This window comes from Drosophila subpulchrella, chromosome X, assembly GCF_014743375.2.
Source record: "Drosophila subpulchrella strain 33 F10 #4 breed RU33 chromosome X, RU_Dsub_v1.1 Primary Assembly, whole genome shotgun sequence".
Classification (NCBI taxonomy): Eukaryota; Metazoa; Arthropoda; class Insecta; order Diptera; family Drosophilidae; genus Drosophila; species Drosophila subpulchrella.
This window is the reverse complement of record NC_050613.1, coordinates 13,741,511-13,764,997: the sequence shown is the minus strand read 5'-3', so window position 1 is coordinate 13,764,997 and position 23,487 is coordinate 13,741,511. Positions and strand designations below refer to the sequence as shown.

The following is a 23,487-nucleotide window of genomic DNA, read 5'->3' as shown; positions in this document are numbered from 1 at the left end:
TAGTTTTTTTTGTAAGAATATGACAAACCGTAAAGTAAACTTGTATTTTCGTTCTCACTCTATAAAAGTTTTAAAATGAACTGAAAACAGTTTCACACCCATTTTGGTTTGAGTTTCTTTAATTTTACTTTCGAATACTTTGCACGTTTATTAGAATGGTTTAACGAAAATATTAAAAATTATATTGTATATATTATAAGTTATTTCTTTATGGTTTTGGTATACATTTCAATAGATTTAAATCATTTGCTATATTTACATGCTTTTGACCGAAGTGTTAAATATGATGTATAATTAAGACAAAAAAAAAAGGAAAGCGCACATGGAATCACTAGGTGCCATTGGCTTCGACGGGAGAGGAGGATCCTGCCTTGATTGACTTCTTGCTGAACGGCCGCATCTCCACAATGTCCGCCTTGAGGGCCCGGAAACTCCTTCGCAGCGAATCGGAAACCTTTTTCGTATAACTCGTACTATTGCTGCACTGGGAGAGCTTGTCGTCGCCATTTCCATTGCGCAAATCCGTAGCCAGGGGACGCAGTTCATCCTCAGCAGGCGTGGAGTCATTCAGAGTGTTCCGCAGATATTTGCGGTTGAAGTGCAGCTGCGGTGTGCCCCACTTGCGCTCGAGTTCCAGGCTACCATCGCCACCACCTCCGACGGACGACGCATCCTCCTCCAAGTCCGGCGTGGCCACCGCCTCCTTGGTCTGGGCAGCCACCTCGCCGATGGCTTCCTTGTAGGTGCGCGTAATGATCATGCTGGTCGGCACGCTCTTTCCATTGACTCCTCCATTCGGGGTCTGCTCCAGGTCCACGGGCTGCGGGAGACTCTGTCTAGGGGGCTTCGCTCGGCGCGGTGACTTGACCGCCAGCACACTCACGCGGTAGTGGAGAACCTGCTGCGTTACAAGGTGAGTTAGCAAATGCAAAGCCACAGGTTCGATTTCGATCAATAAAAAAACATTTCTGTATAAAAACTGTATAAAGAAACGTGTTCTCCCTATACTTTGCAATATCGTATGACTATCAGATCTATAGGAAATTTTTCCAAACATATATAGGATACTGGTATAGGTAGGTATATAAAAAAAAACACTTGCAAAAATGTAGCCCAACTTTTGGACCAAATTAAAAATTTTTTATAACGATTACTTCTTGTATAAATCTTAATATATACACAATGAAAATGTTTATATATATTTCTATTACTTCTTACGTTTAAAGCTCTTTGATTTTAAACTTTAAATATAAATATAAACATTTAGTAAATAGTTTCCTATTAGTAATATGTATTTTTTAATTACTCAAGTTCTCTGAAAGTGGTGTTCAACGCAACCGTTCCCCAAATTTTTTCTTATCGCCAATAGCTGGAATAAATTATCGAACATTATCTGGCCCTACAAGTGCAATTTATTTTACTAGCTCCGAAAAGCATTTTAGCAAAAATAGAATAAACCCTGCAGGAAAAATGTGAACTAATTGGGGCAAAGATAATAAACCGGTCTTTAAAAAGGTTAACAAAGTCGGATTTACTTGAACCTCCTTTCTAACGTTTTTTTTCGCTTAAGAGGCGAATATATAGTTTGCAAAAAAATATAAACTCTAAAGTTTGGAAACAAATTGCTCAGAACCAACTGGTTTTAGACTATGATAGCTTGATTAAAAAATGAAACTATAAAACCTTTCTTAACTAGTATTTTAAGAGACCAGAAGCGAAGGGTTTTTATAGGCTATACTTTTGAGTTTCAAACATGGGGATGAGATGTCATAATCGGTATTCAGAACTCACCTTGTCCTGGTCCAGGAACCGATTAAGCTCCGTCATGGGAATGCTGACACAGGTGCCCTCCATGAGGATGTCCTTGTCGTACTCGCTGTGCACGGGGAACTTCTGGGTCATGGACAGCGCCTCGTTGTCCGGCTGGAGCACGGTCACCTCGTAGGCGTAGTTGTACTTGCTGTCCCGCCGGTTCGAGGTGCAGGTCATGGTGAACAGGATGCGCTGCCGGTCGTGGATCTCGTAGAAGTTGAACATCTCGTCGTGCGCCTGGAAGACGTAGTAGCCGGTCAGCGGTTTCCGCCGCGTGGCCAGATTCCACTCCAGATCCGCGCTGCTCGAGCGGAACAGTCGGTCATCGTGGTTCTCCTCCAGATGCTCCTTCCACTGCACCTCGCGTCCCTGCCAGCGGCAGTCGCCCCACACGCGACCCATGAAGCACTTCATCGGCTTGTACATGCACTGCTGTTCGTGCCACGGCAGCAGGACCACTGGCATCCGCACCTGGCAGCCGCCGGAAGCGTGTCCGCACCGAAAGTGAGCCTTGGCACAGAGGGCCTCCACAGTCAGCGAACGGGAGTGGGTGAAGGGTTCCTTAAAAGAAGAGGATATCCCATCGTTATTGGTTACTTATATTAACTTTGAATGGATATGTAGGCCGGGTTAATATTATATAATATATTATATAAAGATCAATAACTATACTCTCTACTTTTTCGTAATAAATCATACAAATAATGATAGTAACTTGTGAATTTCTATGGAAATATTACTCAAGTATAAGCTTTTTATGACTTTATCTGCCTTTACCGATGGGTATACAAGTTTGTGATATATTTGGCAAGTAGAAAGCAAACAAGTAAGTCTTCACTCAGATGGTGATGGTTTTAAGTCCCGGGTAATATGTACTTAAGAGAATAAACTAACAAAAACGATAAAGACTCGAAATATTCCAAATTCGTTATAGTGTATAGAACCGTTTTTAAGAGAATATTTTATCTGCAGTACGATGCCTAATAACCCTACATACTATAGAAAGTATTAACAATCGGAGAAGCTATATTTATACTACTTTATAGTGCTGATAGTGGGTCCTCTTGAGAATTGATTGGAACACCCTCCATAAGGCAATAAAATTAATCGCAACTGGAGATCACTCTATCTTGCGCCTGTCAAAGATCGCAATCTCCGTCTAATTTTTGTTAGTTTCTACCTATATTTGCACGTCACCAGATAAGAAAAATATGGAGGGGATATGATATTGATAACCGAACATGGGGACATGGGACTGACGTCAATTTTTACCTTGCACAGTGGGCACATGAGCAGAATGCGGGTGCACTGTTCGCAGACACTGTGTCCGCTCTTGCAGAGGAGTATGGGTGCCTTCATGGCGCCGGCACAACCGGGACACCTCAGCTCCTCGATGAGTCCCTCGTAGTGGCGGGCGGAAACGGTGGCCGGTGCTTCGTCAATGGGAGTGACTGGGGTTTTCGCCGCCTTGCTGGATGAGAGCACACCCTCGGGAAAGCTCTGGCGCATCAGGGAGTTGTCGGGCGAGAGGGCGCCATTGCTCTTGCCATCGCCGGCACCTATGCTCCGGGTGCGACCCAGCATGGGCGGCTTGGGTGGCGGCGAGAGCGGGGATCGCAGGCTCACCACATTGGGACTCGGTAGGGTGGCGTATTTAACATTTAGGGTGAGCGTATTCGGTGGCTGGGGCTTGGACTGCTCCGCCTTTTCGGGCACCTTCTCCTGCTCCTTTTTTGGGGTCGCCTCTGGTGTTTTCTCCGCCACCTCCTCGGGAACTGTCTTCAACTCCGGCTTCTCCTCGGGAACTGTCTTCAACTCCGGCTTCTCCTCGGGAACTGTCTTCAACTCCGGCTTCTCCTCGGGAACTGTCTTCGGCTCCAGCTCCTCTAACTGCTTCAGATCCTTCTCCACGTCCTCCTCCTGAATCGTGGCACCATTCATGTCCTCCGTAACCTCCTCGTTGATCGTGCTGTTGAGGAATTTGCGGCGCTGCTCGTTGATCTGCTCGATGCTCTTCAGTTGACTCAGAATTTTCAGATCCTCATCTTGTCCTCCATTGGCTAGCGCAGACATTTTTCGAAATTTTTTTTTTGGTTGATTGGTAGTGGTTGTATAACCGGCGGGAACAGTTGCTCCAAGCTCGGGGGCCAGAATGTGCTTTTCTTCTGGCAGAATTCTCCGCTGGCGTTCGCCACTCGTACTCCCGTATCTTATCAGAGAGACGCCTAACTAAACTAGCTGGCCCGGCAATCGATTTCGACTTGTGATGTGTGGTGATATACCCAAAGCCCAAACCGAAACCGAAACCAAAACCAAACCTACATATCAAGTGCACGCCCTGTTGGCCTGTTCTTTTGCCTTCTCCGCCGTGGAAACCATTGTCTTCCGGACACCACCAATTGAAATGTTGCATTTGAATTTGAATTATTGGCCATTTGTGGTTTCCCCCTATTTCGGTTTCTTTTACATTCCATTCCTTTCCTTTTCGCCACTTCCGTTGGGCAAATACCGCAGCAATCAATGTCAAGGTGTTGACGTGTGGTGAGGGTCTGGGGCACAGTACAGTGGCTATCCGTATGATGAACCAGTTGCTGCAGGGAAAACACACACCTGAAAATAGACAATCAATAAATATTTTTTTTTTAAATGTATAAAATTAATTATAATTAAAATCTACATTTGAAAACATCTCGCATTTCAAAGCATATTACCTAACTTTTCTGTTAAAAAATAAACGTAGATTTTCGTTTTTAGGTGCTCTTAAACTCGAGAAACTTAATTTATTAAACGTCAAATGTACTTTCGTTCATCAAACTGAAACACGTTCATGCATGTACCAATCCTGCTTTTTAAACATTGTTCTATATAATTATAATACAATTTTTATTGGTTAAGTAATCAGTTAATAAATATCAACCTTTTCGAGTCATTACTGTACATGTTTGTGCATGCAATAGTTATAAGCTTGAACAGAACAACAAAGAGCAACAAGCAACTACATGAAAACAAAACGCAGATACATCGATCGATTATCCTGTCAATCGCCTTCAATCTAAGTAATTTTAAGATTAATGGAATTTTTAGTGATATGGAATAACTTAGAAAAAGGCAATAGCAAGTACCAATATTATTTAGCTAAAATTTTCGTACATTTAAAATTTTTAAATGTAAAATTAAAAATTTGCCAGGGGAAATAAGTGACTGTTCAATTAGCTTGGCATTATTTCAAATTCGATACTTTTAAGTGCGTACTTAAATTGAACTAGTTCCTTTAAATTAAATTAAATAGGACTATTATAAATAAAATACATCAAATAAATTCATAAAGATATACCTCACATAAATATTAAACTATTTCTCATATTTACCATTATATTCATAAGAACTTTAAAATCGATAGCTTTTACATACATACAGAAGTGTGCATATCGAACCACATAACGTTCTATTGAAAATTCCGTTAAATTCAAACCAAAATTTAAAAGAGAAGATTATTACTTATTGTAGATGCCAAACAAAAAATGAGACAAAAAACTTTTTAAAAAATTTAAAATCACGTCTATGGTTGTTGACAAAAACCCGATAGCTAGGAAGCAAGGGAGATATTTTTCGGATTGTTTTCATTGTTTTGCGAAAGATAACACCAGGAAGTAGCCAAAGCACGCGTCTTCCATGCCGCTTCCCACTCAGAAGAAGCATCTATTTACATAAGAAATCTTATCGGACGAGCCACTCAGCTCGCTTAGCTAAATCGTGTAATAAAAGATACAACACATATGTATATAGGTATTTCAGTGACCGAGGAATCGGGGGAACAATGTCAATGCGTTGACATTGAAGGTTAAATGCCGGCAAAGGCAGTCAGTCGGCTGTTGAATTTCGGTGCGCGCGCAACCAGCATCAGTTCATATATAGCCACATATAGCCGCCCATATCCATGTCGCCGCCACGTCACATTCTGAAGCTCAGCCTGGAGGAGCAGCGCCAGTTCATCGATTCCTTTGACCTGGTCATCAGCGACTGCGATGGCGTTGTCTGGCTCCTGGTGGGCTGGATTCCCAACACCGGGCCCGCCGTCAATGCCTTGAAAGCGGCCGGCAAGCAAATCAAGTTCGTGTCCAACAACAGCTTCCGTTCCGAGGAGGCTTACATGGAGAAGTTCCGGCACATAGGCGCCAAGAATATCCAGGAGGACGACATCGTTCATCCGGTGAAGACCATTGTCAGGTACCTGAAGAAGCACAAGCCGGGAGAGCGGGTGTTCTCCCTCATGTCCCTGGAGGCCAATGAGACGTTGCGTAAGCACAACATCGAGTTCGAGTCGCTGGTAAGAGAAAAAAGTTATAAGTAACAGCAAAGTACATATATTTATAAATGGGGCTTTGCTGTGACTTGCATTTCACATTTCGGATTTTTCTAGTATCCTTATAACTTTAACATAAGTTTAAATAGTTTTAAAAGAGTATCTAGGCATTTTAGTAAAGCCATTAGCATCTTAACATATGACTTTGAAAGGGTACAAACTTGTTAAATAGTTAGTGGCTACACAATTATTTTCGAATTTATTGAATACCTAAACGGACTTTCTTCCTTCCAGCAAGTCAAGGAGCACCTCACGGCAGCCTCGCTAGTGGATCACCTTGCCATTGAAAAGCCCGTAGGCGCTGTGCTCTTCGACATCCACCTGGATCTCTCTTATGTGGAGTTGGCCAAGGCCATCCGACATCTGCAGGAGAACGAGGACTGCCAGTTGATAGCCGGTGGCAGCGATGTCATCATGCCGCTGGCGGAGAATCTCAATGTGGCCGGGTTCTTTGACTTCCTGGAGCATGTGAAGCGTTATACTCAACGGGAGGCCACATTCCTGGGTAAACCATCGCCCATTTTGGGCGAGATGTTTAACGAAATGTTTGAGATCCGGGAGCCCAAGCGCTGCATCTTTATCGGCGACACTTTGGTCCAGGATGTGCAGTTCGGCAAGGCTTGCGGCTTCCAATCCCTCCTGGTGCTCAGTGGCTGCCTGACCAAGGAGGATATGCTGAATGCCCCGGTGGAAGCACAGCCGGATTACTATGCAGACAGCTTGGCAGACTTTACGCAGCTGCTTGAAAATATTCAAAAATAGATTCAAGATCCTACACAGCAGGAACATCAAAAGAAGAAAGCTACCTGAAAGAAACTTTAAAATCATAAGAGTGGAAACTAATACATTTCTAAACCGAAAACCGATCCACCGCAATGTTAGATGTTTTGTTATGGCTTTTAAGTAACGCCTAAAAACCTATTTAATATTGTTAAACCAGAAACTATTTGTAACCACTGTTATACTGTAAAATAGGCATTTACTTTCGAATGCATAAAAGGCGAATTTAAAATGAGTTTATAAATGTTTACTATCAAGAAGTTAATGAATTTATTTGGGAAAGGTCTGTTTCTAAACATTTCAGGGTCAGCCTTTATTAGTCGAGTTTTGTAAACATAACGAGACAAACACGTTTTTAGATTTCCAGGTCTTCGGGATGATACAGTTCCGTGAGTAGGCGGTACACATAAGAGGGGGCGTGGCCACCGCTGAAGGGAAATATCATAAATAGTATAATAAAGCCATTGAAAGGCAGAGATATAGTGAAGTATTACTACGTACGTATTGGATATGAAAAGGGTGACCAGCTCTGGTGGCACATAGTCGAACATGGGACTGTAGACCTTGGCCTCGCGGGCGGGAATCGAATCGTAGGGGATCACATCCTCCGCACAGCCGACCATGTTGAAGGCATCCTGCTCGCACAGATGCAGCGGGGATAGTTTGTACATGGGCGCCAGTACGATGACCGGCACGGAGTAGTGCTTGGCAGCCAGGGCCACCGTGTAGGCTCCGCAGGCCGCTCTCAGACCTCCATTGGCCAGGACACTGTGCGTGCCGATGATTACCTTGTTGACGCGCGACATCATCGCAAAGATGGCTGCATCCGGGATCACAACGATCTCCACGTTCTTCTCACCCGCCAAGCTAGCTGCCAAATTGTGACCCTGCAATGGGAAAAGCGATTTTAGTATGGTAAGGTGATAAGCATAAGCGACAAGGAACTGGAGCTTGCTACTCTATTGCTTTTGAGTCTCCTCTAACTTTAGAGTTAGCCCCAAGCCCGCTCATGTCAATAGAAGGATCTTCGGATCCCCCAACTCACCCGACATGCTGGCGCACACTCGGCCACGATGATAGTAAGGAACTGGCGCTTCTTAATCGCCCGCTTGAGGAAGTTCTCGACGCTGCGTGAGTGGCCCAGGGTTAATATGATCTCCGACGAGTGGATGTGCTCCTCGGCCTGCACACTAATGTTCTCCGAACTGGTTTCCAGCTCCGTTTCCACCTCCTGCAGATGGTCGAGCAGGGCCTCCCGCAATCCCTGCTGCGGCAAGGAGTAGTCCACGCTCACGTTGCTCTCGCTGGTCTGGGTGACCAGTTTGTGGAGCGACAGCGAGGCCTGCGAGTCGTCCGCAAAGTGCTGCACCTTGGCGTGCAGCAGGTCGAACTCTTCGCGTGTCAGCTTCAGGATCCGCCTGGCAATGTTCGAGGTGACCGTCTCCTGGGGCAGAGCTGCCTGCAGGATTTTGCACTGGCCGCGTACAATCTGCATGAGGGCACTGCCAAAATGGAGGGATATGAATCAGTTAGTGGGTCATCCTTGGCGGTGGCAGTCAAAGGCTCAACTCACTCCGCATTCTGCCAGCTTTTGCTCATGATGATGTACTTGAAGATGTCTAGTGTCTTGTTGGTTATGCTGTAGGATCCCTCCACCAGCCTGCAGGAGATTGCCCACTTTAGTGCCCGGCCGTAAAGCAATGCCTTCCCACAGACTTACCCCACTTTGATGGCGTGGATCAGCTGGGTGACCTCCTTCAGTGGCTGTTCCCTCATCCTGACCTGGCTTCTTTGAGTTTCACAATTGACAAACAAGTTGCCTGGTATTTACCTGTAAAAATGCAAGCGAAATCGCACACGGACGTGTGTTATCGATAAACGAGCTGGCGAAAGCACACGCTAGTGATGAGCAGCCCGGTTTCGATTACAATCAGCTGCTTTGTGTAAATAGAAAAAGCTAAACAAATGAGAATGAACGTTTTGTATTAATTGTATATCTAAATTTAATGTATTTATTTTCCCTAAATATAAATACAAGCATTTTGCCTTAAATACATCAAGCCGTAAACTAATTTCCGGTTCCTCTGGATTTCTTTTTTATGTGATTGATGATGAATGGCCTTCATCAACTTCTTGTTGTGACGTATGTTTGGCCGCACCTGTATCAACAAAAATAATGTAAGCCCTCTTTGTGCGGTGGTCTCCTAAACAAAATTCATATAATTCTCATTGCTTTTGAATTGTTACTTGAAAAGAATATTTTTGTTTGCTTTTGTTATTTATTGTTCTTTTCTCTTCGCGCCTACAACACAGAAAAACAACAGACGGAATAAACAATGGAATCTTAAAATAGTGTTCTTTTTATTTAGCTTAAGAATCTTGATCAGTTTGTTTAACTAGCTATAGAAATGCTTTCAATGCACCGTTTAGCCTTTTTTGCAAGTGGCTCTAGCTTTTTTTGCAAGCACCGATGTAATGTGCACGCAAATACCGCTGCAATGCCAACACTGTGGCTATCGAAGAGCCGGCCTCTGCCGCAAAAGCAACAACAACAGTTGAACGCATAGGCGTAGCGCGAAAGTGAATTTGAGGGGTTCCGCTAGATCATTAAAAATGTAAATTAAATTTAATTTAACTTAGTGTAAGTAAAAAAAGACTTGCTCAGATTGTTTTCTCTATATTGATTTTCCGCCCCCCTGATTAAAGTCCAAGCTACGCCCCTGGCCGCGGCAACAACAACCACATGGGCGGCGATAAAAAGTCGCCGCTGGCAGAAGCTTCGGGCTCAGATTGTTGTTTACGTGTCGCCCGGTACGGTGTGGAGTCTTCTTCTCTTCTGCTCTTCTGGCCAAAGCCACAGCCCAACCAAATCGCACGGAACGAACCGCCGAACGGAACGGCCCGCCGTCGACTGATCTTGGCCAGAAACTGAATCCACACATATTGTGTACCAAACCCAACTCCGGCATTTGTTTGCCTTTGGTTTTTATTGGTTTTTGAGTTGGGGACAAAAGCAAGGGAGTTTGACGCGGAGCAGCATGAATATACACAGTGAGTAGATGGCCTTTAGTCGATTGGCGTTGCTCCAGCGGTACTGACATGGCGCTCCTGCCCGCCCCCGTCTCCTATTCCTATTCCCATCGACCAGTGAACGCCAATACCCTGAAGTACATCAGCCTGCTGACGCTGACCCTGCAGAATGCGATCCTGGGCCTCAGCATGCGGTATGCCCGCACCCGACCAGGCGACATCTTCCTCAGCTCCACGGGTGAGTGCTAGCAGGTCAACGGGGTCATCCGGTTGACCGGGCTCATCAGGTTCAACCGGTGGCCGAGCGGCAGTTCCACGAAACCTCAACGTGGGTCTGTCCACGCAAGCAGTAACATCAGCAGAAAAAGCCAAAGAAAATGGAGTGGGAGGAGGAGTAGTAGTAGCAATTGCCGTTCGGGGAGATGTGGAATGGCCGAGGAAGCTGATAAGCAGCCACTTCCGCAAGTGGCACCTAATAGTTAGATAACATTGTTTGCGTCTTCTAGTGGAGCTATTTCTTCAGGGTTTCTTAAAGGTTCTTAGCTCACATTTTTGTGTTCGTTCGGTTTTCTGATCACTTAGTAATGGTACTTTAAAGATTCATAGTTGATCATTTTTCATTTACCCAAAATACATAAAAATAGTTTGGGGTCTCTCATCTCTTATCTTTTTTAATTTACTTCTTGAAATGATTTTTCATAATTTTGAATACAAATGTTTTAATATTCTATTTTCCCCAATTTTTACAAATGAAATTAATGCGCTAGTAGTTCTGAATCTAAATCAAACGGTTGTGTTTTTTCGAATAAAAACTATATGTTTTAAAAAATGTAGTTTCTAATTCTAACTTAACACAAATTCTAAAATATTTTGTAATACCTTCTGCTAAGGTTACGGATACCATAATTTCAAACACGTAATTCCTGTTTTTATTTTGTTTGGATTGTTTTGATTCTTAATTAGTGGCTATAGATAAGCTACATATCTCTACACTTTTTTAATTGTATCGAGGACAATTAGGGTCGTTTGACTCATTAGAAAATCCAAAAAACAACAATCAAATTTTAATGGAAGTAGCTGAGTAGGTTTAATTGCCATAGGCTTTATCACTTTCTTCCGAATCTTTACTGATTGATTCTCTCACCTCCGTTTGCAGCCGTGCTAATGGCCGAGTTCGCCAAGCTGGTCACGTGCCTGTTCCTGGTCTTCAATGAGGAGGGCAAGGATGCCCAGAAGTTCGTCCGTTCGCTGCACAAGACCATCATTGCCAATCCCATGGACACGCTGAAGGTGTGTGTGCCCTCGCTGGTCTACATCGTACAAAACAACCTGCTGTATGTGTCCGCCTCCCATTTGGATGCAGCCACCTACCAGGTGACGTACCAGCTGAAGATCCTCACCACGGCCATGTTTGCGGTTGTGATCTTGCGCCGCAAGCTGCTCAATACCCAGTGGGGTGCATTGCTGCTCCTGGTGATGGGCATTGTCCTGGTGCAGTTGGCCCAAACAGTGGGACCATCGAGTGGTTCATCCGGTGGAGCTGCAGCAGCGGCCACGGCCGCCTCCTCGGGAGGAGCACCGGAACAGAACAGGATGTTGGGTCTGTGGGCCGCACTGGGCGCCTGTTTTCTTTCCGGTTTCGCGGGCATCTACTTCGAGAAGATCCTCAAGGGCGCCGAGATCTCCGTGTGGATGAGGAACGTTCAGTTGAGTCTGCTCAGCATTCCCTTCGGCCTGATCACCTGCTTCGTAAACGACGGCAGTAGGATCTTCGACCGGGGATTCTTCAATGGCTACGATGTGTTTGTCTGGTACCTAGTTCTGCTGCAGGCCGGCGGTGGCTTGATAGTGGCCGTGGTGGTCAAGTATGCGGACAACATTCTGAAGGGCTTCGCCACCTCGCTGGCCATCATCATCTCATGTGTGGCCTCCATCTACATCTTTGAGTTCAATCTCACGCTGCAGTTCAGCTTCGGAGCTGGCCTGGTCATCGCTTCGATCTTCCTATATGGCTATGATCCGGGCAGATCGGCGCCAAAGTCGACTATGCAGGGTCCTGGCGGCGATGAGGAGAAGCTGCTGCCACGCGTCTAGCTCTGGAGGAATCCGGATCTGTCAACAGTATTTGTCTACAACCCGGAGGCCGTTCGATGATTGCATCTAATGTTCTTGATATTCCCCACGTTGTGTGTATATATGTTAGGATGGATATTAGTGTCTGGACAATTCGTAGCACTTTCCCCTTGGAAGCGATAGTTCTAATGTAAAGCAAACGAGAAACGATAAAAATACTTAATTATTTATGTAATTTAAATATAATTAGGGTATTCAATAGCTAACGTAAAGTATAGATTATAAAATGATAAATTCGAAATGCACAATTTTATATATCATTTTACTTGTTACTTTATACAAGCAAAAGAATACCGAAAACATTTACTGGACACATATTCTTTTCCTATTCTTTTGTAAATATCAACTTGGAGTTGATTAGGTTGAGAACTCATAACAATTTATAGTTTTAATGTTACAAGAGAATTTTTGGACAATTCCTTGCCGTATTTTTCAATAATTTTTACAAAAGTTATATTTATATAAAGCTTATTGAAAGCTTCGAATTGTCCAAAAAAGATTTTTTGCACCCCTTTACTATTATATTTAATGTGCAATTATACATTATCACCTTATTTTCGAAAAATTGTAATATTTGTACTAAAGTCGAATTACTCGCCAAGCGTTATAAGTATGATTCCATATCGAGTCAACGCAACTCTCAATATTTTGTCACTTTGTTCAAATAAAAATAAGACAAATTATAAAAAGGTTTTTAATTCGGGAGTAGGTGTAAAGACAAAATTAGTAGAATTTATGTTTTTATTTAATTATTGACAAAAATTACATTAAATTTATATGTATTTCCTCGAAATCTGAAAGACACCCTGTTTTTACTAAAGAATTCCAAGTCGTTAAACTTAAATGCTCGTAACATTTTAATGATACCATCCCAAACTGTTTTTAATGAGGCTAATTGCCCACAGAATTGTCACGTGCCTTGGTTTATCTATCTTTTTGATAGCTTTAGTCAATAAACTAGGAAAATGTTGGCCTTCCCCACTTTTAAAAAAATAATTTAAATAAAAGTCATATAATTTTTTGCAAATATAGCAGATATCATTTACAAAGTATGTGCATTTGCAGGTGTAGAATTACAGAACATCTTAAAAACTGGAACGAAATTGAAGTCATCCGGCAGAAGACTTAATATAAGCTTTATGTGTTGCCACCGGGTGAGCGATGGCTCCAGATGAGAGTATTGAATTAAAGTTACAATATGGTGCATGACCTTAGGTGCTAACGAGGTGGGGACGTTACTCGAACCAGGCGAGTCTCACGTCATCAGAGCGACTCTGCAGGGACATCACCAGTTCGAAGACGCGCAGCGCCGGGCCCAGCTTCAGGCCGAATCCGTTCATCACATCCTGGCGGGTGAGCAGCAGCAGGGAGGCGCCATCGATGTCCTGGTATCGGAACACGTTCGCCTCCTTTGGATAGTGCTGGGCAACAAAGCCGACAACCTGTTCCACGGACCAGGTGGCTACCGGCTGGTCCTTTATGTCCACAGGGCTTTCTGCAGTTGCAGGTGGCGGTGGCGGTGGAGGTGGCGTCAAACGTGCGGGAGACGATTCCTGACTTTGCTCCGGCTGGTCATGAATCTCCGTCTGTACAGGCTCAATATCCACCGTCTCCTCCTTCTCTATCTTCTCCAGCTTGACCTCAGCTGGTTGTTCGCGCAGCTCCTCCTTTTTGGCCTCCTTCTTTTCCTCCTTCTTGTCTTTTTTCTCGTCCGCTTTCAGCAGTGGACTGCGTTTCCCCAGCTTTTCAATCTTCGCTGGCTTCTCTTGACCAGTGGGATCGGATTGGACACGCTTTTTCCTGCCGGCATTCGATTTCCTGGGCACAACTGGAGGGTCGTCGCGGCTTGCGTTAGACTTCCTGCCCCCCGTCTGCTCCTCGCTGGATGGGCTGGTGTTATTGCCACTATTACTCGCCTCGCATCGGAAACACTTCCACTTGGGATTGGTATCGACGACTTTGAATTGCTTGATGGTGGGATCATTGCAGTCCGCATGGTAGGCCTCCACGCACACACTGCAAATGGGCAGATCCCGACCCCTAACGTTGCACACCTGGCAGTAGCGACACTTTTCGCACTTGTACTTCTTGCGGGCCGTGCTCTGGTTCTGGAAATTGATCGGCAAACACGGAAAGTGCCCTGAAAGAAGACAAAAAAAAGATGGTGATACATATTGATACAGATTTTATTGTTTATTCTAAATCATCTGATGGATGATATGGCTGTTAGTCGCAGACAACACTGTCGCATTGACCCGGATACTGGATTAATAGTCCTTGAAAAAAACTCTAGTGAAATTGACAGCAAAATGAAAAAGTTGTCAAATGTGAACTTTGATTGGACGGACACACTTGATTTGACAGACACACTTGGCCTGATGACAGACGAACGATTTTTGTAAAATTTAATATAGTGTTCTCTGTGAGCTGCATTGCTTTTTACTATCTTTGTGCGAAGAAAATATGGGTTTGTTTTATCATTAAGCTGTGGAGATGTTTGAAGTGATATGAGCCAAACAATATACATTAAATAAAATACATTTTAAAGTGAATTATTAACTATCAAGACTTCATATCATAAACCATTGACCCAAATAACTACAATACTAACTGGGGTATACTATCTACTTTGTAGACCTGTTGCAAACATTTGATCTTATCTTATGTTAATGGTTGCATAAAGTGCGGACATGGACGATGTTCCTTCTGTTATGACATTGCTAATTGGTATGTATTCTTAATCATACTTTAACGTATTTATTTGCCTTCTACGAACACTGTATACATAAAAACTTTATTTTCCCTGTAGCAATTTTTGCGGATCTGGTGAACTATGGATCTTAAACACCTTGCCTTTCTTGAAAATCTGATACTTCTGTAAGATAGCATTCCGTTTTTCTAAAGTTAAGTGGGACACTGATAGATATTTACATTTCTGCATGCATCCTTTGCAGGTGAGGAAGTTGCTCTTGTGACCGGAGCCGCGTTTGGGTTCACTTTTGCCACACTTCTGGCACGTGTCGAAGTTGCGATTCTGCGCCGCCTGCTGCTCCGAAACGGCCGGACTAGGTGTGGACTCCTGCGAATCGCTGGTCTCCTTGGCAGTTGCATTGGCAGGTGGTGACTGGACATTGCCGGTGGACGCAGCAGCAGCAGCAGCGGCTGAAGATGCCCCTGTTGCGCCGAGGGAATTGCGATTGCTGCTGGCCCGGGACACATAGTTGTCCGAGGGATCGTAAACCTGCTTGGGTTTCTGCAGCAGATGGATGGATGGTGAGCCGGAGTGTTGACAGAGGCAGAGATGCAGGCCGAACTCACCTTGACGCGGCCCGTCGTGCGAACGGAGGCTCCTGGTATCGAAGCATCCGAAACGGCTGCGGATGAAGTGGCCGCCGATGCAGTGGTGGCCACGGGAGATGTGGCCTCGTGGCCGTTGCTGCCGGCACTGCTGTTGTGCGCCGCCGGTTGGGCCGGCGCCTCCTCCTTGTCCTCGTCCTTGGTTCGCTTCATGGTCGCCGCTGAGTCCTCGGAAAGCGTTGCAAACAAAACAAAAATTACTTGCGCGCTCGGATGGAGTGTGACCGTCACCGCCAAGTTCAAATACCAGCCCGGTATTGGTAAGGCCAGATTCTGCGAGCTAGTATTTTCGTAATTTGCTCCAATATTTTGTATTTCCCCCAAATATTACTCCTTTACCATGGACTTTTATTGCACACTCTATTTTTTCATGTATGTTTCCTATTATAAAATAACACATTTTCGTTAATTCTTCGCAGCAGTTTCGTATAAAACTATGATTATTTATTACTGATATTTTGGTATTTTCTTTTACTCACTCCACCGTAGGACGCGTTAGTACGTTATCTACAAACTTTTAGTCTTGAAATAAAATATTTTGAAATTAATTAAATAAAAATATCTGCCTCAGTTTAATGTTATTGATAAGCTGGAGGCGGGCAAGTTGTGATAATGAAATAAGGAAATCATGTACTTTTATTTATTTATGGGAATGCGTTATTTAGATCCGTTTTCTCATCGGCATGTTTCAGTAAAATAAGATTTTCAATTTTAAATTTCCATACGTTTTCTAAGCTTAAAAACTAATTTTAGGTATATACATATGCGGACGAGGAAACCTTAAAGTGTAAAATAAATCATGGTACTTCAAAAGACGCCCTTAATTGTATACCATTGCAGAGGATATTGTAATTTTTGTAGGAAATTTGCAACGCGGATAAGAAGTCCTTTCCGAACACATAAAGTATACATACATACATATGTGTGTATTCTTGATCAGCATCGGTAGCCAAGTCCGTTCTAAAGCAATCCTTTAGTTGTAAATTTGTCGGGATAAAGCTATCTCAAGTGTCTTCTGCCGAATTACAACGTTTCTTAAGTCTATGTATCACCGAACTAACCTTGCAAATTCAGGACAATACAAGAGCTTCAGAATAGGATTGCTGATTTAAGCAATTTCATTTATTACAGCCATGTAAAATTAGGTTTAAGAATGTAGTTAATTAAGATGATTATCTAATCATTGAAGGAATAACAAACTCTCAAGTATTGCGGATAATAGGCTGTCAATTTTTCTTCGTTATTGTTAAGAATGTTATTATGACTTTAAAAACAAAAAATACAAAAATTGCTAAGCTAGATATTTCAGATTTGAGTTTCATGAAGGAAGGATTATCTGAACATGTTAACCTAAATAGCGAGTTATATTTAGAAAGCATTGCTGTAGCCAGCAACAAATTATTATGGTTATGTAAAAAAGTAAATGGTGCTGACAAGGGGATTTAGTTTTTTTTCCAAAATTCCCAAGAATGTTGAAATGCCTAAAAAATATAAATTGAAAAACAAAGAAATCCATTCCTTGTAATTTTAAAAAATACTTTGTAAACAGTAATCGTTGTCTTTTAATGCATGTCTTAACGTTAAATAAGCAATCAAGGCTCTACAAACACTCAATAAGTACACAACTTAATTTTGGAATTAATTTACAATTGTCAGCTATGTATAAATATGTCGGTATTTCTCAAACTGTGCGTTTTATTGCGGTTCATCTGTGCGAGGGAAGCGAGGAAATCAATCCAAACGGCAAGGCCCCTAATCGATCTTGATGCGGCGTCCATAACGCCAGGCCAGACGCACCAGATCCCGATGGGACAGTGCCCAGGACAGAAGGCAGGCCAGCCCAGCCAGGACACCCACGCCCAGATGTGTGGCAAGGCCAGAACTTTGGTACTGCAAAGAGTGGGGACATATAGTAAATAAGCAGCATACTCGCGAGTACTTTCAAAAACTTACCCAGTAACAGACTATCCCGGCCAGGAAGAGCGTGCCTCCGAAGAGTTTTCCCGGCCAGAGGCCCAGCAGCGGATCCAGCGAAAGCGGTCGATACTGATGCCTGATATAATAGGTGCTGTACAGAATCCTGCTCAGCATGTTTATGCAGTTGGCGAAGATGAAGCCCACCGGGCCAAAGATCCCCGTCAAAATGTAGGAGAGCACCAGGAAGCTGATCGAAAAGATGGCCATAAGATAGTTGTACTTGTCGATATCCCGACTGGTGTTCGTGGCGAACATATATCCCTCGCTGATCCCATTCACGGCTAGCAGATAGATCGCCAGGCAGTGCCATTGCAGCAGGCTCTGCGGCAAACCACCGGCCACAAAGTCTGGGCCGCCGTAGAGCAGCAGCACTGGATACGAGTAGCTCTGCCCGAAGGTAAACGCAATCAGGCCAATGGAGCTCACGCCCAGGAGCAGATTGTTCAGGACACTGCTTGCCTGGCGGACGCGCTCCTGCGGCTGCTTGGCCAATTTGGTGTCCCGGGTCAACGTCTGCGTGAAGTAGAAGTACGAACTGTCTTCGATGGGCCGGAAGATGAAACGGGCCGCCATGCTGCCCAGATTGTTAACCACATCGTAGGTGGCCTGTTCCCCGAAGCTCAGCACCGGCGACACGGACATCACATATTTCTCGCCCTCCGTGAGGATTTGCTTGAGCACGCCCTGCTTCACGAAGCTCAGGGTTAGCGTTTGCAGTTCCCGGTTGAAATGCTTTCCATTCGGATTGAACATCACGCCGGGCAGAAAATCGTTCAGCTGCTTGAAGGGGAAGTCATCCATGTGCTCGTAGAGGGAAACCTGCCACGCTTTCGGAGTCACCGGCTTCTTTCTCGCCTGCTGGGCCACGAAATCCTTAAAGCCCTTCAGGTAAAAGTAAAAGAAGCCATATTGACCCAGGACAATGGTCACAGCGCTGGAGAGCTGAGCAATCGCGAAGGCATTGATTGCTGCACTGCGATCACCGGTGACGATCCACAGGAAGATGGCGGAACGCACAAGAATGTGCAGCGTATTCAGCAGGATCTTCAGCTTTACAAAGCAAAAGACCTGAGCCACAAACACAGCAGACTCGGCTAGCAGTTCTAGAACGCAGGAGAAGGCCACGGCATAGCAGGCGAACTCGTACTGCGAGGCGTAGATGGCGTCCACCGCCGACAGCCAATTAAGCCAGATGTACAAGCAAGGAGCACACAGAACAGCGCAGATGGGCACCCTGAAAATAGAACACGGATTAGTGGGTAATCGAGCCACGGATAAAAGGTTCATAGTAGGATATGGGGAAGGTATCCCTTGCCATTGAATACAAATTCCATGTTATTTAAAACAGGATATGGGAAGGTAAGCCTTATCATTGACTGTGATCTTTGGAAGTAAATGGTACACGTAACACAACTTCTACAACTAAAACATATCTTATTTAATGGCGGTAAAGGCTAAGAATGTATAACTTTTACATGACGTCAGGCAGGACACCTAGATACTATCCAAGCTCTTGTCCTGGCCCTTGGACACTCAATAAGTAGGATCGGGGATCTTAATCCAAGGCATTAACGGACAACCAAACACATTTCTAAAGTGGCATAAGCTATGAAGGTGGACCTTTCACAGGACGTCAGGCGGGACACCTCGCAGGCAACAACAGGGTTGTCCCAGCAGAAATAGACGTAGATCCCCTGGTGCCCAGACCCCAGGTACTTACGTGAGCCACATCTGGTTGATCAGCTGCGCCCAGGAGCAGCGGTCGCCCTGCTGGGCATTGGCGCTCAGGGCCGCCCGGTTGATGGCCTCGCGGGACAGGAAGAGCAGGGTGCTCTCCAGGAGCAGCAGGCGCACGTTCATGATGCCCAGCACCTCGCGACCCACATGTCGCACGATGTACGCGTTGATGCCGAAGGTGAGGATGCGGCACAGTATCTGCGGGGCAATAAGATGACGACGGATGGATGAGTAATGGATGGCCGAGGTACTGGGTGAAAACACAAAATAGATTTGGATTGTGCGCTCACCTGAAAGATGATGCTGAAGCCGGCGCCCAGCAGGCTGCTCTCGAGCACATTGCGCGCCATTCGACCCCGTTGGAAAGGCTCCTCCAAGCAGGGTCACAGTGCCCGTGTGTCCGAGTGGCAAAAGCAGGAAGAATCAGGGCCCAATTAGTTGGCCAAAACAACACAAAAATTCTCTCACATCTGGATTCTATTGCCTATCGATAATTGACAGGTGCTGTGAATCAGCTGTTATGCTATCGAACTTCGATACCCAAGCGCGCCTTCTGGTATCGATAAATGGTTATTTGAAAACTGAACTGACGTGGCACTTGAAATATTTTTGAAAGTAAACCTAATTTCGCGAAAGCCAGTTGTCTTACTTTTAGAGTGGATTTTCTTTTCATGTGGATTTGATGTACGTTGTATTATAATTCAGATAAGGTATCATTTTTACCTTATGAGCCTCTTTTTGCCTTTGTTTGATATTATTCTAACCTAACATATCATTATTTTGAAGAGTAAACTATTTTTAAGCTATAGACATCCACTTAACTAGTTTGAATAGAGAAAATTGTATGGCTTATTTGTTTACCATTTACAGGAATTTTGGGTTATTGTACAAAATAAGATTTCTTATCTTAAATGAATATGTTCTTCTTTAAGATGCTCTTTGGGACTTGATAAAGCCGAAGTTGAGTTTTTACAATTTATTTGCGTAATTCCCATACTAATGAAGCTTTTAAGTCGGGACACGGGCGGCGTCGCATTGATGAGACCTGGAGACCTGGGGACTTGGAGACTGACGCCACCAGGCCAGTGAGATCTGCTAAAGATCAAATCTTGACATGGGAGTCACGCGAAAAATTACATAGACCACAAACAACAACCACAACCAGAAGAAACAATGCCAACAGCACGGATGACGGACAGACGAGCAATGATGTTGTTCCAGTCGCTTGGAGTCGCCTTGCCGCAGATACAAAGATACAATATCTGTGTGTCGGGACGGGTCGGACTAACGCACGATTCTGTTGGATCGGTTGGTTGTGGGACCTGGCTCCCATTTGGTCCCTGGCGGCCGGCGCCACTGTCTGCCATTCAGCTTCCTGTGGGTGGTCACGTGACACGGGCTGAGGAGCACTTTAGCCGATGGATATGATATAGATAGATATGAATCTGGGCTTTATAAAAGGTAAGTTATAATACAGGGCTTTCGATTTATATTAATAGCCGATAAAATCGATTAAGCCCCAAAAGGAGGATTGTTATATCATAATCAAGAGTTAGTACCTTTTTTTTATAGCATTTTTAAAATTCTCGAACTTTTTTTTACGATTTTTTTAAGGACATGGTCCCCAATAATGTTCTAATAAGAGTAATGTAAGCTTAAAACGCACATTTTAGACATTTTCTAAAATGATTTACCTGGCTATCGGTAATGATTTCGGGTCCACCTCTAGAGCGCAGCCAGGTAATCAGATAAAAATATATTATGACGTACCAGACCGACTTTTCATTGTTAATTGAGCGGCAGCGGCAGCTTCGTAAACGTAAACCTTTCCCGGAGCCCGGCCCTGAATGATTGAGATTGAGACGTGCTTGATATCTGTTGGCATCGCAGCGTCAGAGTCGGCAGTACACTGAAAAAAAAGTCTTTATGCACACATCTTCTATGATGAATTAATACTTATCGAAAATATCTGAAAGATACAAAAGTATCTGAAAGATACTTAAGAGATCTTATGTGAAATATATTCCTGATTTATGTAAATAAATTCACTTTTTCAGTGTAGGGGCGATGCTGCGTCTTCGTCTGCGTCGTTGTTGTTGTAGTTGTTTTTTTTTTGTCTGGCGTCTCCCTTATCTTGTATCTCTATCTCGACTGCTCCCCTCTCGCTCTCACTGCCTTGGTTTTTTTTCTCCTTTGCCTTATCGCCTTGTATCGCTGCTCATGTGTGTGAATGTGTGCACTCAAAGAAACGAAAAACGTACTCGATAAAAGCGAATTTATATATATATAGATACATTTTGTACTAATTTGATTGCATTGAAGATACAATTTATGAAACAAATACAATTGCTGGGTACACATAGATGTGAATTAAAAAGATATGTTATATGTATATAAACGATCACAAGTTGATATTGTGGCTTGTCCTTATTTGATATAACCTTTCAAAACTTTTCTCTTATATATGTAAGCAAATGTAAATAAAATGTAAGGTCAACAGAAAAAGTTATACAAGCGTTGTGATATCGTAATTGATCAAATCCAATTAAACTCTTTTTAATTTTAGGCCGATTATTTTTTTTAAGCTTTTAGCAAAATAATATCAAACATTATAATATTTTGTATTGCTATAATAATTGTCTTTTAAACAAAAAAATATTTAAAATGATACATATTTAAGCATGATAAGTATTCAAGCACTTAACTCTTTTTTCATTTCACTCCGATTTCTTTTATTTAAGTTCTTATCAAAATATATTTTAAATATTCAAGCGATTAAAAATAGCCAAATTATAAAAATCACTTATCGTTTATACCATAAATTCTATGTAAAAAAGAAATTGATTTGGCGCATTTGCTTAAACTGGTTAGGTTCCACAGAAATAGTATGGATCACCCAGAAATGTGTCGAAAAGTATGCAATGAAAATGGGATTAGTCCATTTTATGCAGTTTGCTGCATACTTTTAGTCACGTCGGGTGAGTGACTTCAAAACCAACGAGATTTCTTTGGCCCCCCTTATAGCATGCATTCTTAATTTGTGCTAACAGGGTGGCCCACTTTTCGCGCAGTGCACTGTTGAATGCTGCTGCCACGCTCCAGACGTGTCGCCGCAATTTGCAGCCAAACGCCGGCGACATCGGCTTGGCGCCTAAAATCAAACGGGGGCCGAACGAAACGAAAAATTTTAAAAATAACGTGCAACAACGACGGCGGCTAATAATGTGATTTGTTTTGTCTTCGGCGGAGATGGCCAAGGAGCACTTCCCTGGGTTCCTTGTCTCCGCTGCGACGCATCCTCGCGGCGTCTTTAGTATGTGATAATTTTAAACAATTTACTCCCCTTTTTTTTGCGCTGCCCCGCCGGCAATTGTCCGCATTTAACGGTGTGTCCTTGGCGGGATACACCGCCCCTTTATCCACCTCCATGGACGTGGACGTGGACGTGGGGACTTGGGACATGGACTGGGACAGGGACCCTCTCCCTGGATATTCGCGCTGTTTCTGGAAGCACCGAGATAAGGCAGCAATTTCTGCGGATCGACGCCATAAAGCAGATATGCATGATACGATTATAATTATACGGCAAACACGCATGGCAACAGTCTGCGAGGACACAGTGAGAACTGGCTAAAGGAAACATAGGAAAATACCTGCGAAATGGCTTTAAAAATGTATTTAAGCGTTGTGAAAATCATTCAATAAAATTAAGTGTTTTATATTTGAAGAATCACTTTGGATATTACACCATAAATTAGCGGGTTTTCGAATAAAACTAATCTTATAATTCGGACCGGACTTTATTGATACACTTAAATTATTTCCTACTTTTAAGGGTCTGCATTCTTTAACAAATATATGATTTAAGTAAGATATAAAAAATCAGAAAAGAATTTGTATAGAATGTTGCATTATTTCAATAGGACTCCAATTGGTTCAAGGATCTTATCATTTTTGCCCAATTTGTTTTTATTTGGGTTCTGAAAAATTCAGGATAAGGATAACAGAGGATATTTCTCAAATGTCTTCACTGTACAATTTGGCAATATATTTTAAATTAAATCTTATTGAATACAAATGGTGATCTTTGTTATAATGTTAACCAACTTTGTCTTAAACAAAACTAAGTTTTTTAATTAAGTTTTTGATTATTTTAATGAGCATTTTTAATGGAAATATATTAAGAAAGTGCCAAAGGCAAAGGAAAGACTTAAGTCGAGCCTTTTCCCCAAATTTTGGTCAGCTGTTCAGTCAAGGACACTTGCAGATTATTTTCACTGTTAACGCGAAGAGCTCTC

At 43.3% G+C, this 23,487-nt stretch overlaps 6 protein-coding genes across 8 annotated transcripts; 2 read left to right on the top strand and 4 right to left on the bottom strand.

The window, feature by feature from the left end:
• Nucleotides 1-131: 131 nt before the first annotated feature.
• On the bottom strand, nt 132-4,203 carry LOC119556374. Of its 2 annotated transcripts, none has more exons than XM_037868541.1 (3): nt 3,085-4,203; nt 1,792-2,373; nt 132-901 (listed from the first exon to the last, which is right to left on the bottom strand). In XM_037868541.1, the coding sequence occupies exons 1-3, from the start codon at nt 3,883-3,885 to the stop codon at nt 332-334; spliced, it is 1,953 nt and encodes a 650-aa protein (XP_037724469.1). In that variant the 5' UTR covers nt 3,886-4,203; the 3' UTR covers nt 132-331. The 2 variants fall into 2 exon arrangements, with proteins under 2 accessions (XP_037724469.1, XP_037724470.1); XM_037868542.1 differs by having other exon boundaries at nt 133-898; nt 3,085-4,202.
• Nucleotides 4,204-5,660: 1,457 nt separating this feature from the next.
• Nucleotides 5,661-7,190, top strand: LOC119556377 (phosphoglycolate phosphatase 2). Its single transcript, XM_037868545.1, has 2 exons — nt 5,661-6,139; nt 6,410-7,190. Exons 1-2 carry the CDS (start codon nt 5,750-5,752, stop codon nt 6,935-6,937), a joined length of 918 nt encoding a protein of 305 aa, XP_037724473.1. The 5' UTR covers nt 5,661-5,749; the 3' UTR covers nt 6,938-7,190.
• An 11-nt stretch (nt 7,191-7,201) lies between these two features.
• Nucleotides 7,202-8,834, bottom strand: LOC119556376 (translation initiation factor eIF-2B subunit beta). Its single transcript, XM_037868544.1, has 5 exons — nt 8,676-8,834; nt 8,529-8,615; nt 8,001-8,457; nt 7,457-7,842; nt 7,202-7,383 (listed from the first exon to the last, which is right to left on the bottom strand). The coding sequence occupies exons 1-5, from the start codon at nt 8,729-8,731 to the stop codon at nt 7,311-7,313; spliced, it is 1,059 nt and encodes a 352-aa protein (XP_037724472.1). The 5' UTR covers nt 8,732-8,834; the 3' UTR covers nt 7,202-7,310.
• Nucleotides 8,835-9,734: 900 nt separating this feature from the next.
• LOC119557053 (UDP-N-acetylglucosamine transporter) lies at nt 9,735-13,145 on the top strand. Of its 2 annotated transcripts, XM_037869601.1 has the most exons (3): nt 9,735-10,006; nt 10,104-10,223; nt 11,142-13,145. In XM_037869601.1, the coding sequence occupies exons 1-3, from the start codon at nt 9,994-9,996 to the stop codon at nt 12,077-12,079; spliced, it is 1,071 nt and encodes a 356-aa protein (XP_037725529.1). In that variant the 5' UTR covers nt 9,735-9,993; the 3' UTR covers nt 12,080-13,145. The 2 variants fall into 2 exon arrangements, with proteins under 2 accessions (XP_037725529.1, XP_037725528.1); XM_037869600.1 differs by lacking the exon at nt 9,735-10,006 and having other exon boundaries at nt 10,055-10,223.
• LOC119557052 (histone-lysine N-methyltransferase 2D) lies at nt 13,115-15,717 on the bottom strand. Its single transcript, XM_037869598.1, has 3 exons — nt 15,437-15,717; nt 15,050-15,371; nt 13,115-14,258 (listed from the first exon to the last, which is right to left on the bottom strand). The coding sequence occupies exons 1-3, from the start codon at nt 15,626-15,628 to the stop codon at nt 13,354-13,356; spliced, it is 1,419 nt and encodes a 472-aa protein (XP_037725526.1). The 5' UTR covers nt 15,629-15,717; the 3' UTR covers nt 13,115-13,353.
• Nucleotides 15,718-16,997: 1,280 nt separating this feature from the next.
• Nucleotides 16,998-19,683, bottom strand: LOC119557662 (protein RFT1 homolog). The gene is made up of 4 exons (XM_037870521.1): nt 19,480-19,683; nt 19,173-19,387; nt 17,429-18,686; nt 16,998-17,365 (listed from the first exon to the last, which is right to left on the bottom strand). Exons 1-4 carry the CDS (start codon nt 19,537-19,539, stop codon nt 17,228-17,230), a joined length of 1,671 nt encoding a protein of 556 aa, XP_037726449.1. The 5' UTR covers nt 19,540-19,683; the 3' UTR covers nt 16,998-17,227.
• Nucleotides 19,684-23,487: the final 3,804 nt, after the last annotated feature.

Bases quoted from the DNA above. Each gene is read 5' to 3' on its own strand.
- LOC119557662 (XM_037870521.1), bottom strand. From the start codon at position 19,539: ATGGCGCGCAATGTGCTCGAGAGCAGCCTGCTGGGCGCCGGCTTCAGC. The intron at 19,388-19,479 runs GTGAGCGCACAA...ATTGCCCCGCAG, and splicing joins GCTTCAGCATCATCTTTCAG to ATACTGTGCCGCATCCTCAC. The intron at 18,687-19,172 runs GTAAGTACCTGG...TTCTATTTTCAG, and splicing joins ATCAACCAGATGTGGCTCAC to GGTGCCCATCTGCGCTGTTC.
- LOC119557052 (XM_037869598.1), bottom strand. From the start codon at position 15,628: ATGAAGCGAACCAAGGACGAGGACAAGGAGGAGGCGCCGGCCCAACCG. The intron at 15,372-15,436 runs GTGAGTTCGGCC...CATCTGCTGCAG, and splicing joins GCACGACGGGCCGCGTCAAG to AAACCCAAGCAGGTTTACGA. The intron at 14,259-15,049 runs GTAAATATCTAT...GTCTTCTTTCAG, and splicing joins CAAAGGATGCATGCAGAAAT to GGCACTTTCCGTGTTTGCCG.
- LOC119556376 (XM_037868544.1), bottom strand. From the start codon at position 8,731: ATGAGGGAACAGCCACTGAAGGAGGTCACCCAGCTGATCCACGCCATC. The intron at 8,616-8,675 runs GTAAGTCTGTGG...AATCTCCTGCAG, and splicing joins ATCCACGCCATCAAAGTGGG to GCTGGTGGAGGGATCCTACA. The intron at 7,843-8,000 runs GTGAGTTGGGGG...TTCCCATTGCAG, and splicing joins AGTGTGCGCCAGCATGTCGG to GGTCACAATTTGGCAGCTAG.
- LOC119556377 (XM_037868545.1), top strand. From the start codon at position 5,750: ATGTCGCCGCCACGTCACATTCTGAAGCTCAGCCTGGAGGAGCAGCGC. The intron at 6,140-6,409 runs GTAAGAGAAAAA...TCTTCCTTCCAG, and splicing joins ACATCGAGTTCGAGTCGCTG to CAAGTCAAGGAGCACCTCAC.
- LOC119557053 (XM_037869600.1), top strand. From the start codon at position 10,055: ATGGCGCTCCTGCCCGCCCCCGTCTCCTATTCCTATTCCCATCGACCA. The intron at 10,224-11,141 runs GTGAGTGCTAGC...CTCCGTTTGCAG, and splicing joins CATCTTCCTCAGCTCCACGG to CCGTGCTAATGGCCGAGTTC.
- LOC119556374 (XM_037868541.1), bottom strand. From the start codon at position 3,885: ATGTCTGCGCTAGCCAATGGAGGACAAGATGAGGATCTGAAAATTCTG. The intron at 2,374-3,084 runs GTAAAAATTGAC...TCTTCTTTTAAG, and splicing joins TCATGTGCCCACTGTGCAAG to GAACCCTTCACCCACTCCCG. The intron at 902-1,791 runs GTGAGTTCTGAA...CTTGTAACGCAG, and splicing joins GGTTCCTGGACCAGGACAAG to CAGGTTCTCCACTACCGCGT.